General features: G+C 45.2%; 1 protein-coding gene across 1 annotated transcript in view; it reads right to left on the bottom strand.

Annotated features, from left to right (window-relative positions):
- The window catches only part of LRCH3 (leucine rich repeats and calponin homology domain containing 3), an 80,525-nt gene that overhangs the window by 17,808 nt on the left and 48,411 nt on the right, over positions 1-14,306 (bottom strand). The window contains exons 7-11 of the mRNA XM_075268470.1: positions 2,902-2,995; positions 2,544-2,664; positions 2,189-2,328; positions 1,911-1,987; positions 195-281 (exon numbers count right to left, since the gene is read on the bottom strand). Coding sequence (XP_075124571.1) covers positions 195-281; positions 1,911-1,987; positions 2,189-2,328; positions 2,544-2,664; positions 2,902-2,995 — 519 coding nt within the window. The remainder of the gene's footprint in view (positions 1-194; positions 282-1,910; positions 1,988-2,188; positions 2,329-2,543; positions 2,665-2,901; positions 2,996-14,306) is intronic.

Here is a 14,306-nt window from a genome sequence, read left to right as displayed (position 1 = left end):
CATCAAAGTACTGTATGCCCTTCAACAGATTATCTGTGGGGGTACTGGGTGTCAAACCACCCTATTAATGACATATTCTAAGGATAGGTCAGCATCATAGTATTAAAAAACTCCATTAAGTATGAACAGATGGCTCAATAGGCTCTAAACGTACTTCTTATTTAACAGAGGTCAATTTTGCTTAATATCATTACCTGTCAGTTTGTGTACGTGGTGATGGCTGTCTTTGCTTATTTTGTATTAAACTTAAAGATTCAGGTCTTTTCAATTCTTCTTGGGTTCTGTAGAAGAACAAGAAGAAAAAAAACAACATGACATTCCTCTTTACATAGGCACAATATCTGCCCACTATAAATATAATAGCAATTTTAGTACTCTTTTTTTTTTGTATCAAAACATTCAGAGGACTTTGGAGTCGGTAGGCAAAACCACTGACTCCTTTACTTTTCTACAGCCAGACTAACTCTTGTTCTGACTTCTTCATAAATGGCTGACAGCCATTCACGTAAAACAGTTACCGTCTGAATTCCTATGACGTAAACGTGCAACAAACTATGCATCTAATTAATCATACAATATTGCTAATTATAGACTAGAATTTGAAGCATTTTATTTTGAAGCCAGAGTCAGTATCCACAGCCTTGGTATTGTATAGTCAAATGTGAGGACATCTATCCGTTAAAACTGTCCCAGTTAAAGTCCTGACCTAAACCAAATTGAAATTTATTTAGTGGACCTTAAGAAAGCTGTGCATAAGCCAATGCACGTCAACCTTCAGAGAACTGAAGAAACTTTGTGGGCTAAAATTCCTTCAAAACAATGTGAGAGACTGACAAAGTCATACAGAAAATGATGACTTCCAGTTATTGCAGCTAATGGTGATTTATGGGCTGGACTTCGTTCTTGCACACACGACTTTTCCAATTTGACTTCATTTGTGTTGACTAAATGAAACAGTGTAGTTTGCCATGTGTTGTAGTTGCCCAATTTTAAGATCTCCTGAGGACAATATTTTCTCATTATGTTTAACACTATAACACTACCGTTCAAAAGTTTCGGGTCACTTAGAAATTTTCTTATTTTTGAAAGAAAAGCACAGTTTTTTTCAATGACGATCAAATTAAATGAATCAGAAATACACTCTATACATTGGTAATGTGATAAATGTTCCTCTAGAAAGAAGTGGGAGGCCCGGCTGCACAACTGAGCAACAAGACAAGTACATCAGAGTCTGTAGTTTGAGAAATCGACGCCTTACAGGTCTTCAACTGGCAGCTTCATTAAATAGCACCCACAATACGCCAGTGTCGACGTCTACAGTGAAGAGGCGACTCAGGGATGCTGGCCTTCAGGGCAGAGTGTCAAAGAAAAAGCCATATCTGAGACTGGCTAATAAAAGGAAAAGATTAATATGGGCAAAAGAACACAGACATTGGACAGAGGAAGACTAGAAAAAATTGTTATGGACAGACAAATCGAAGTTTGAGGTGTTTGGATCACACTGAAACGCAAAACAACTGAAAAGATGCTGGAAGAGCCTGACACCATCTGTCCAGCATAGTGGAGGTAATGTGATGGTCTGGGGTTGCTTTGGTGCTGGTAAAGTGGGAGATGTGTACAAGGTAAAAAGGATTTTGAATAAGGAAGGCCATCACTCCATTTTGCAATGCAATGCCATACCCTGTGGACAGCGCTTGATTGGAGCCAGTTTCATCCTACAACAGGACAATGACCCAAAGCCACCTCCAAATTATGGAAGAACTAGTAAACAAGTTTCTGTATAGGTTTAAAAACTCAAACAATAGCAATTTGTGATAATGAAGTATTTAAGCAGTTCCGGGAATGGCCGATTATTACAATTTTACTATTTTACATATTGAAGGACACAGAGGGTATACAAAATCTCTAACCTGCTATGGTATAGATGTCCTCTAGCCTCCTCCAATCTTTGTTGTTCCCTTGCTTGTGCCTGTTTAAAAGGAGAGTTCTACAGGAGAGAAAAAACAAAACAAAAAAAACAACAACAGTATTTTAGTGATCAAGGAGAATACTTATTTGCTTAATTCTAATATTAAAATCAATGGCTATTTGTGTACTCTCTTCGTCTTAAATGCAGATGCAAAATGGTGCCATTTCATTAAAACACAATGTGATCTCATACAGCAAATATATATATATTTTTTCTTACCTCATGTGACACCCGTCTCTCTTCTATATATGCCATGAACTGTGAGCTTAGACTGTCTCCTCTGGAGTGCCTCGCATCTTCCTCCTCTTCTTCTGTAGCATAACTATCTATGTAGTCTATCTGATCCAGGTCATGCTCCACTATTAGAAAAGAAATTCCTTATAACTGCTATGAACTGAAATTATTTATATAAAAAAAAACCAAAAAAACAAAACCCAAAACCCACAACTCAATCTGCGAGCCTGGCCATTTCTCATGCCAGAAGGCAGGAGATGCAGAAAGGAGAGCAGTCACACTCATAATTAGAAAAAACTTTCAAGGATCAACACAGTTTCTTCACCTTCTGTGTACTTACCACCTCCATTTGCAATTATTGAACCAACTCGGGAATCTTGATTTGGATGATCTCTTCGTAGCCGCTGCTCTTTAATTGCATCAGATGTCCGATAAGAAAGGTCTGTAAATTCATCTGTAGGCTACATTGAAAAAAACATTAATGTAAAAACGCTGTAGAGCCAAGGATAATATATATTTCAAGTATTAAAAAAAAAAAAGGAAATTATTTCTAATGCTCTAAGTAAATCCAGATCCAAATCAGTTTAGCTGGTTATCTAGCAATGTCATTGTTAATGAAATTTATGTGAATAGCACTGGATACATGAGAGCAACTAGTTATTTAGGTAGAAGTTAAATACAGAGATTGTAAACCTTACCTCATTACCAGACCATCTCTTGTCACCGCTGTCAACACTGTTAAACCCAGAGTCCAGAGCCCCATAGGTACGGGTAGGATACACATCATCATGACTGTAAGAAATGACATCAAATACAAAGGTTTAATACATCAAATATTGAGGCTCCCACAACTAACATAAAACACATTAAGCTATAAAGAAGTTTTGTATAAATCAGTAATACAATGTGTGTATATGAGGAATAGCACCGTTATACAATTTATATTTTACATTTTTAGCAATTTTCTTTGTAGGTTCTATCTTTAGTTTGCAGTTCTCTCTGAGCTGGGGGGTGCAGACTAGCTGCCATATCCACCTCACCATTAATAGAGGAGAATCTGTTCCATTAACTGTCTCAGACTCAAATAGCCCCAAGAGCATGCATGACATACACAGAGAAGTACTGACATGTACTGATATGAATTAAGTATTTGGATAGAAAAACAAATCTATTTAGCTCCAGTATAACATTGAACCTGCTTCTCTATCTCTGTGCTCACTTCTCCCAGTCTCCATGGACTTTATAGGCATGTAATGTGCAGTCCATCTCAAAGTGACATTCATACTGAACATTCTGCTAGGTCTGTCTTAACAGAAAGAATGGGAGCAGGGAAGAAGCCTAATAAAAACAGACAGAAGATATAGCACAAGGTATCTTATGATCATCTGTACTACTGTGCAAGGTTTGCAGAAATGTTTTCCAATAATACGTATTAAAGGACTCCAGATGGCTATTGGTTTCCAAAATTTGTGACTTAGAGTCTGCAAATAGTGCCAAAACTTTTCAGGCTTGGTGATATTTGCAACTAGTCCTGCCATTGTGTGTGGCAAACACAGCTACATGAAAATAGCCACGTGTCATTGTCAAATCTATTTGCATCCTTCCTGCTCCACTGCTCATGCTGCTACTGAAGTCTGTGGCTGGCTACAAGCCTGCAGCATTGAACTGGAGACATAAAGGAGAGCCATGTGCTAATGGGGCTTGGTAAGCAGAACTTTATTTTCTCATTTATATGGCACAACTACTATGTGGGGCTACTGGGAAGCATTATACTTGAGGGTGGGGCACACTGGTGATAGCATTATACATGCTTCAACATTGAAATTGCAACAAGAAGGACAAGTTGTAAGGTTATGCAAATCAAGGAAGTAGCAGGTGCCGCCAAGATTTGCAAACGATAAAATCTGTGGCATGTGGGAGGGGCATAAAAGCCAGACTGAAAGCAAAGTTTTTACACACATGAAACCTCCAAAATTGGATCACATGGTGTAGGGTACCTGTGCAATGACTCCTATTTGTCTACATACTAATAATTGCCACTCATCACAACCCAATGATAACGGCATGCACACTTTTCAATGCAAATTAGGAATCCAGCTTATTTTGCACACAGTACTAGTCAACAGTTGAGCAATCTGAAACATTTTTTTCTTGCGATAGACTTTCCTGCATGCATTCATTGATAAAAGTACTAGCAGTGATGGCACCGCTGCCACTTGCAAGGCTGTTGTGGTGCACAGCAAGACAGCAACAGAGATTGGAATGGAGGTCTACCCTCTACAGCTAGGAGTCCTGTGGGCAATGCCATGAAAATCCAAGCACAAGGCAATGTCATACTGGTCCTATACCTTGGTATGGGAAGGCATAATGTATAGAGATGAGCGAACAGTGTTCTATCGAACTCATGTTCGATCGGATATTAGGCTGTTCGGCATGTTCGAATCGAATCGAACACCGCGTGGTAAAGTGCGCCATTACTCGATTCCCCTCCCACCTTCCCTGGCGCCTTTTTTGCTCCAATAACAGCGCAGGGTAGGTGGGACAGGAACTACGACACCGGTGACGTTGAAAAAAGTAGGCAAAACCCATTGGCTGCCGAAAACATGTGACCTCTAATTTAAAAGAACAGCGCCGCCCAGGTTCGCGTCATTCTGAGCTTGCAATTCACCGAGGACGGAGGTTTCCGTCCAGCTAGCTAGGGCTTAGATTCTGGGTAGGCAGGGACAGGCTAGGATAGGAAGGAGAAGACAACCAACAGCTCTTGTAAGAGCTAAATTCCAGGGAGAAGCTTGTCAGTGTAACGTGGCACTGACGGGCTCAATCGCCGCAACCCAGCTTTCCCAGGATCCTGAATGGAATACACTGTCAGTGTATTCCCGTATACCCGATATATACCCCGATACCCGTTCCAACGGTGTGCCCCCCCACCTTCACCCCAGAAATACCCTGCAAGTCCCCTAGCAATAGAATTGGGGCTATATACACCCACAATTTTTACTACTGGTATACAGTGCCATTGTCTGACTGGGAATTCAAAGAATATATTGGGAATACAAATACCCTCATTTCTTGCTACTGCCATATAGTGCCAGTGTCTGACTGGGAATTCAAAGAATATATTGGGGTTACGTGCACCCACAATTTTTACTACTGGTATACAGTGCCATTGTCTGACTGGGAATTCAAAGAATATATTGGGAATACAAATACCCTCATTTCTTGCTACTGCCATATAGTGCCAGTTTCTGACTGGTAATTCAAAGAATATATTGGGGTTACGTGCACCCACAATTTTTACTACTGGTATACAGTGCCATTGTCTGACTGGGAATTCAAAGAATATATTGGGAATACAAATACCCTCATTTCTTGCTACTGCCATATAGTGCCAGTGTCTGACTGGGAATTCAAAGAATATATTGGGGTTACGTGCACCCACAATTTTTACTACTGGTATACAGTGCCATTGTCTGACTGGGAATTCAAAGAATATATTGGGAATACAAATACCCTCATTTCTTGCTACTGCCATATAGTGCCAGTGTCTGACTGGGAATTCAAAGAATATATTGGGGTTACGTGCACCCACAATTTTTACTACTGGTATACAGTGCCATTGTCTGACTGGGAATTCAAAGAATATATTGGGAATACAAATACCCTCATTTCTTGCTACTGCCATATAGTGCCAGTGTCTGACTGGTAATTCAAAGAATATATTGGGGTTACGTGCACCCACAATTTTTACTACTGGTATACAGTGCCATTGTCTGACTGGGAATTCAAAGAATATATTGGGAATACAAATACCCTCATTTCTTGCTACTGCCATATAGTGCCAGTGTCTGACTGGGAATTCAAAGAATATATTGGGGTTACGTGCACCCACAATTTTTACTACTGGTATACAGTGCCATTGTCTGACTGGGAATTCAAAGAATATATTGGGGTTATAAATACCCTCATTTCTTGCTACTGCCATATAGTGCCAGTTTCTGACTGGTAATTCAAAGAATATATTGGGGTTACGTGCACCCACAATTTTTACTACTGGTATACAGTGCCATTGTCTGACTGGGAATTCAAAGAGTATATTGGGAATACAAATACCCTCATTTCTTGCTACTGCCATATAGTGCCAGTTTCTGACTGGTAATTCAAAGAATATATTGGGGTTACGTGCACCCACAATTTTTACTACTGGTATACAGTGCCATTGTCTGACTGGGAATTCAAAGAATATATTGGGGTTATAAATACCCTCATTTCTTGCTACTGCCATATAGTGCCAGTTTCTGACTGGTAATTCAAAGAATATATTGGGGTTACGTGCACCCACAATTTTTACTACTGGTATACAGTGCCATTGTTTGACTGGGAATTCAAAGAGTATATTGGGAATACAAATACCCTCATTTCTTGCTACTGCCATATAGTGCCAGTTTCTGACTGGGAATTCAAAGAATATATTGGGGTTACGTGCACCCACAATTTTTACTACTGGTATACAGTGCCATTGTCTGACTGGGAATTCAAAGAATATATTGGGGTTATAAATACCCTCATTTCTTGCTACTGCCATATAGTGCCAGTTTCTGACTGGTAATTCAAAGAATATATTGGGGTTACGTGCACCCACAATTTTTACTACTGGTATACAGTGCCATTGTCTGACTGGGAATTCAAAGAGTATATTGGGAATACAAATACCCTCATTTCTTGCTACTGCCATATAGTGCCAGTTTCTGACTGGTAATTCAAAGAATATATTGGGGTTACGTGCACCCACAATTTTTACTACTGGTATACAGTGCCATTGTCTGACTGGGAATTCAAAGAATATATTGGGGTTATAAATACCCTCATTTCTTGCTACTGCCATATAGTGCCAGTTTCTGACTGGTAATTCAAAGAATATATTGGGGTTACGTGCACCCACAATTTTTACTACTGGTATACAGTGCCATTGTCTGACTGGGAATTCAAAGAGTATATTGGGAATACAAATACCCTCATTTCTTGCTACTGCCATATAGTGCCAGTTTCTGACTGGTAATTCAAAGAATATATTGGGGTTACGTGCACCCACAATTTTTACTACTGGTATACAGTGCCATTGTCTGACTGGGAATTCAAAGAATATATTGGGGTTATAAATACCCTCATTTCTTGCTACTGCCATATAGTGCCAGTTTCTGACTGGTAATTCAAAGAATATATTGGGGTTACGTGCACCCACAATTTTTACTACTGGTATACAGTGCCATTGTCTGACTGGGAATTCAAAGAGTATATTGGGAATACAAATACCCTCATTTCTTGCTACTGCCATATAGTGCCAGTTTCTGACTGGGAATTCAAAGAATATATTGGGGTTACGTGCACCCACAATTTTTACTACTGGTATACAGTGCCATTGTCTGACTGGGAATTCAAAGAATATATTGGGGTTATAAATACCCTCATTTCTTGCTACTGCCATATAGTGCCAGTTTCTGACTGGTAATTCAAAGAATATATTGGGGTTACGTGCACCCACAATTTTTACTACTGGTATACAGTGCCATTGTCTGACTGGGAATTCAAAGAGTATATTGGGAATACAAATACCCTCATTTCTTGCTACTGCCATATAGTGCCAGTTTCTGACTGGGAATTCAAAGAATATATTGGGGTTACGTGCACCCACAATTTTTACTACTGGTATACAGTGCCATTGTCTGACTGGGAATTCAAAGAATATATTGGGGTTATAAATACCCTCATTTCTTGCTACTGCCATATAGTGCCAGTTTCTGACTGGTAATTCAAAGAATATATTGGGGTTACGTGCACCCACAATTTTTACTACTGGTATACAGTGCCATTGTCTGACTGGGAATTCAAAGAGTATATTGGGAATACAAATACCCTCATTTCTTGCTACTGCCATATAGTGCCAGTTTCTGACTGGGAATTCAAAGAATATATTGGGGTTACGTGCACCCACAATTTTTACTACTGGTATACAGTGCCATTGTCTGACTGGGAATTCAAAGAATATATTGGGGTTATAAATACCCTCATTTCTTGCTACTGCCATATAGTGCCAGTTTCTGACTGGTAATTCAAAGAATATATTGGGGTTACGTGCACCCACAATTTTTACTACTGGTATACAGTGCCATTGTCTGACTGGGAATTCAAAGAGTATATTGGGAATACAAATACCCTCATTTCTTGCTACTGCCATATAGTGCCAGTTTCTGACTGGTAATTCAAAGAATATATTGGGGTTACGTGCACCCACAATTTTTACTACTGGTATACAGTGCCATTGTCTGACTGGGAATTCAAAGAATATATTGGGGTTATAAATACCCTCATTTCTTGCTACTGCCATATAGTGCCAGTGTCTGACTGGGAATTCAAAGAATATATTGGGGTTACGTGCACCCACAATTTTTACTACTGGTATACAGTGCCAATTTCTAACTAGGAATTCAAAATGCGCAAGGCTCCCGGAAAGGGACGTGGACGAGGCCGTGGGCGAGGTCGGGGGAATGGTTCTGGGGAGCAAGGTAGCAGTGAAGTCACAGGGCGTCCCGTGCCTACTCCTGTGGGGCAGCAAGCATTGCGCCACTCCACAGTGCCAGGGTTGCTTGCCACATTAACTAAACTGCAGGGTACAAACCTTAGTAGGCCCGAGAACCAGGAACAGGTCTTGCAATGGCTGTCAGAGAACGCTTACAGCACATTGTCCAGCAGCCAGTCAGACTCTGCCTCCTCTCCTCCTATTACCCAACAGTCTTGTCTTCCTTCCTCCCAAAATTCCGAAGCTTTACAGAACAATAACCCAAACTGTCCCTGCTCCCCAGAGCTGTTCTCCGCTCCTTTCATTGTCCCTCAACCTGCCTCTCCACGTCACGATTCCACGAACCTAACAGAGGAGCATCTGTGTCCAGATGCTCAAACACTAGAGTCTCCTCCATCTCCGTTCGATTTGGTGGTGGATGACCAGCAACCCACCCTCATCGACGATGATGTGACGCAGTTGCCGTCAGGGCATCCAGTTGACCGGCGCATTGTGCGGGAGGAGGAGATGAGACAGGAGTTGGAAGAGGAAGTGGTGGATGATGAGGACACTGACCCGACCTGGACAGGGGGGATGTCAAGCGGGGAAAGTAGTGTGGATGTTGAGGCAGGTGCAGCACCAAAAAGGGTAGCTAGAGGCAGAGGTCAGCAGCTTAGGCGAAGCCAGGCCACACCCGGAATCTCCCAAGATGTTCCAGTTCGTACCCAGCCCCGAAAAACTCCCACCTCGAGGGCACGTTTCTCGAAGGTGTGGAGTTTTTTCAAGGAATGCGCCGAGGACAGATATAGTGTTGTCTGCACAATTTGCCTCTCGAAATTGATTAGGGGCTCTGAGAAGAGCAACCTGTCCACCACTTCAATGCGCCGTCATTTGGAATCCAAGCACTGGAATCAGTGGCAGGCAGCAACGGCAGGACAAAGGCCGCCTGCCGTTCACGCCACTGCCACTGCCTCTGCCACTGCCTCTGCCTCTGCCACTGCCACTGCTGACTGTGCTGGCGATGCACTCCAGAGGACGAGCCAGGACACCACTTCATCTGCCTCCGCCACTTTGTTGACTTCTACCTCATCCTCCCCTGGTCCTGTCTTATCTCCTTCTCCTGCACCATCAAAGGCACCATCAGGCGTTTCTTTACAACAACCCACCATCTCTCAGACATTGGAGCGGCGGCAGAAATACACTGCTAACCACCCACACGCGCAAGCCTTGAACGCCAACATCGCTAAACTGCTGGCCCAGGAGATGTTGGCGTTCCGGCTTGTTGAAACTCCCGCCTTCCTGGACCTGATGGCAACTGCGGCACCTCGCTATGCCGTCCCTAGCCGTCACTACTTCTCCCGGTGTGCCGTCCCCGCCTTGCACCAGCACGTGTCACTCAACATCAGGCGGGCCCTTAGTTCCGCGCTTTGCACAAAGGTCCACTTGACCACCGACGCGTGGACAAGTGCATGCGGACAGGGACGCTACATTTCACTGACGGCACACTGGGTGAATGTAGTTGAGGCTGGGACTGCTTCCCAAACTGGCCCGGTGTACCTCGTCTCCCCGCCTAACATTCCTGGCAGGGACACGAGAAGAACACCCCCCTCCTCCTCCTCCTCTACCGCCTCCTCCTCCGCCACCGCCTCCTCCTCCGCCACCGCCTCCTCCTCCGCTGTTAGATTGACCCCAGCTACGAGTTGGAAACGTTGCAGCACTGGCGTTGGTAGACGTCAGCAGGCTGTGCTGAAGCTGATCAGCTTGGGGGACAGACAGCACACTGCCTCCGAGGTGAGGGATGCCCTCCTCGATGAGACGGCAATATGGTTTGAGCCGCTGCACCTGGGCCCAGGCATGGTCGTTTGTGATAACAGCCGGAACCTGGTAGCAGCTCTGGAGCTTGCCGGACTCCAACATGTTCCATGCCTGGCCCACGTCTTCAACCTAGTGGTGCAACGTTTCCTAAAGAGCTACCCCAATGTTCCAGAGCTACTGGTGAAAGTGCGGCGCATGTGCGCCCACTTTCGCAAGTCGACAGTAGCCGCTGCTAGCTTAAAATCTCTCCAGCAACGCCTGCATGTGCCACAACACCGGCTTTTGTGCGACGTCCCCACACGCTGGAACTCAACGTTTCAGATGTTGAATAGAGTGGTTGAGCAGCAGAGACCTTTGATGGAATACCAGCTACAAAACCCTAGGGTGCCACAAAGTCAGCTGCCTCAGTTTCACATCCATGAGTGGCCATGGATGAGAGACCTTTGTGACATCCTACGGGTCTTTGAGGAGTCCACAAGGAGGGTGAGCTCTGAGGATGCGATGGTGAGCCTTACAATCCCGCTCTTGTGTGTTCTGAGAGAATCCCTGATTGACATCAGGGATAACTCAGATCACACAGAGGAGTTAGGGATAGCATCCGATCCGTCACAGCTGGAGAGTAGGTCCACACATCTGTCCGCTTCACTGCGTTTAATGGAGGAGGAGGAGGAGGAGGAGGAGGAAGAAGAGTTGTCCGATGATGTGATGGTGATACAGGAGGCTTCCGGGCAACTTCGAATCGTCCCATTGTTGCAGCGCGGATGGGTAGACATGGAGGATGAGGAGGAAATGGAGATTGAACTTTCCGGTGGGGCCAGAGGAGTCATGCCAACTAACACTGTGGCAGACATGGCTGAGTTCATGTTGGGGTGCTTTACAACCGACAAGCGTATTGTCAAAATCATGGAGGACAACCAGTACTGGATCTTTGCTATCCTTGACCCCCGGTATAAAAACAACATCTCGTCTTTTATTCCGGTAGAGGGGAGGGCCAATCGCATCAATGCTTGCCACAGGCAATTGGTGCAGAATATGATGGAGATGTTTCCAGCATGTGACGTTGGCGGCAGGGAGGGCAGTTCCTCCAGTAGGCAACCAAGTTCTCACCGGTCCACACAAACGAGGGGCACACTGTCTAAGGTCTGGGACACCTTGATGGCACCCCCTCGCCAAAGTGCCGCCACGGAGGGTCCTAGTGTCACCAGGCGTGAGAAGTATAGGCGCATGTTGCGGGAATACCTTTCCGACCACAGCCCTGTCCTCTCCGACCCCTCTGCGCCCTACACGTATTGGGTGTCGAAGTTGGACCTGTGGCTTGAACTTGCCCTATATGCCTTGGAGGTGCTGTCCTGTCCTGCCGCCAGCGTCCTATCTGAGAGGGTGTTCAGTGCAGCCGGTGGCATCATCACTGACAAGCGCACCCGTCTGTCAGCTGAGAGTGCCGACCGGCTCACTTTGATAAAAATGAACCACCACTGGATAGAGCCTTCATTTTTGTGCCCACCTGTGTAAAGCACCCCAACATGAAACTCCATGTCTGTACTCAACCTCTCCAATTCCTCCGCATCCTCATACTCATCCACCATAAGCGTTGCACAATTCTGCTAATACTAGGCTCCCTCCAACATGATTTCCCCCAACTCTGCTGGTTAGAGGCTCCCTCCACCCTGATTTCCACCAACTCTGCTGGTTAGAGGCTCCCTCCACCCTGCTTTCCCACAACTCTGCTGGTTAGAGGCTCCTTCCACCATGAATTTGCCCAAACTGGGCTGTTTAGAGGCTCCCTCCACCATGAATTGGTCCAAACTGGGCTGGTTAGAGGCTCCCTCCACCATTAATTGGTCCAAACTGGGCTGGTTAGAGGCTCCCTCCACCATGAATTTGCCCAAACTGGGCTGTTTAGAGGCTCCCTCCACCATGAATTTGCCCAAACTGGGCTGTTTAGAGGCTCCCTCCACCATGAATTGGTCCAAACTGGGTTTTTTAGAGGCTCCCTCCACCATGAATTGGTCCAAACTGGGCTGGTTAGAGGCTCCCTCCACCATGAATTGGTCCAAACTGGGGTGGTTAGAGGCTCCCTCCACCATTAATTGGTCCAAACTGGGCTGGTTAGAGGCTCCCTCCACCATTAATGGGTCCAAACTGGGCTGGTTAGAGGCTCCCTCCACCATTAATTGGTCCAAACTGGGCTGGTTAGAGGCTCCCTCCACCATGAATTTGCCCAAACTGGGCTGTTTAGAGGCTCCCTCCACCATGAATTTGCCCAAACTGGGCTGGTTAGAGGCTCCCTCCACCATGAATTGGTCCAAACTGGGGTTTTTAGAGGCTCCCTCCACCATGAATTGGTCCAAACTTGGCTGTTTAGAGGCTCCCTCCACCATGAATTGGTCCAAACTGGGGTGGTTAGAGGCTCCCTCCACCATTAATTGGTCCAAACTGGGCTGGTTAGAGGCTCCCTCCACCATTAATTGGTCCAAACTGGGCTGGTTAGAGGCTCCCTCCACCATGAATTTGCCCAAACTGGGCTGTTTAGAGGCTCCCTCCACCATGAATTTGCCCAAACTGGGCTGGTTAGAGGCTCCCTCCACCATGAATTGGTCCAAACGGGTTTTTAGAGGCTCCCTTCACCATGAATTGGTCCAAACTTGGCTGTTTAGAGGCTCCCTCCACCATGAATTGGTCCAAACTGGGGTGGTTAGAGGCTCCCTCCACCATGAATTGGTCCAAACGGGTTTTTAGAGGCTCCCTTCACCATGAATTGGTCCAAACTTGGCTGTTTAGAGGCTCCCTCCACCATGAATTGGTCCAAACTGGGGTGGTTAGAGGCTCCCTCCACCATTAATTGGTCCAAACTGGGCTGGTTAGAGGCTCCCTCCACCATTAATTGGTCCAAACTGGGCTGGTTAGAGGCTCCCTCCACCATGAATTGGTCCAAACTGGGGTTTTTAGAGGCTCCCTCCACCATGAATTGGTCCAAACTGGGGTTTTTAGAGGCTCCCTCCACCATTAATTGGTCCAAACTGGGCTGGTTAGAGGCTCCCTCCACCATGAATTGGTCCAAACTGGGTTTTTTAGAGGCTCCCTCCACCATGAATTTGCCCAAACTGGGCTGTTTAGAGGCTCCCTCCACCATGAATTGGTCCAAACTGGGTTTTTTAGAGGCTCCCTCCACCATGAATTGGTCCAAACTGGGCTGGTTAGAGGCTCCCTCCACCATGAATTGGTCCAAACTGGGGTGGTTAGAGGCTCCCTCCACCATTAATTGGTCCAAACTGGGCTGGTTAGAGGCTCCCTCCACCATTAATTGGTCCAAACTGGGCTGGTTAGAGGCTCCCTCCACCATTAATTGGTCCAAACTGGGCTGGTTAGAGGCTCCCTCCACCATGAATTTGCCCAAACTGGGCTGTTTAGAGGCTCCCTCCACCATGAATTTGCCCAAACTGGGCTGGTTAGAGGCTCCCTCCACCATGAATTGGTCCAAACTGGGGTTTTTAGAGGCTCCCTCCACCATGAATTGGTCCAAACTTGGCTGTTTAGAGGCTCCCTCCACCATTAATTGGTCCAAACTGGGCTGGTTAGAGGCTCCCTCCACCATGAATTGGTCCAAACTGGGTTTTTTAGAGGCTCCCTCCACCATGAATTTGCCCAAACTGGGCTGTTTAGAGGCTCCCTCCACCATGAATTGGTCCAAACTGGGGTGGTTAGAGGCTCCCTCCACCATTAATTGGTCCAAAC

This window comes from Leptodactylus fuscus, chromosome 3 (genome assembly GCF_031893055.1).
Source record: "Leptodactylus fuscus isolate aLepFus1 chromosome 3, aLepFus1.hap2, whole genome shotgun sequence".
Taxonomy (NCBI): domain Eukaryota; kingdom Metazoa; phylum Chordata; class Amphibia; order Anura; family Leptodactylidae; genus Leptodactylus; species Leptodactylus fuscus.
Note: the sequence above shows the minus strand (reverse complement) of the source record. Positions and strands in the feature narration are given on the sequence as shown.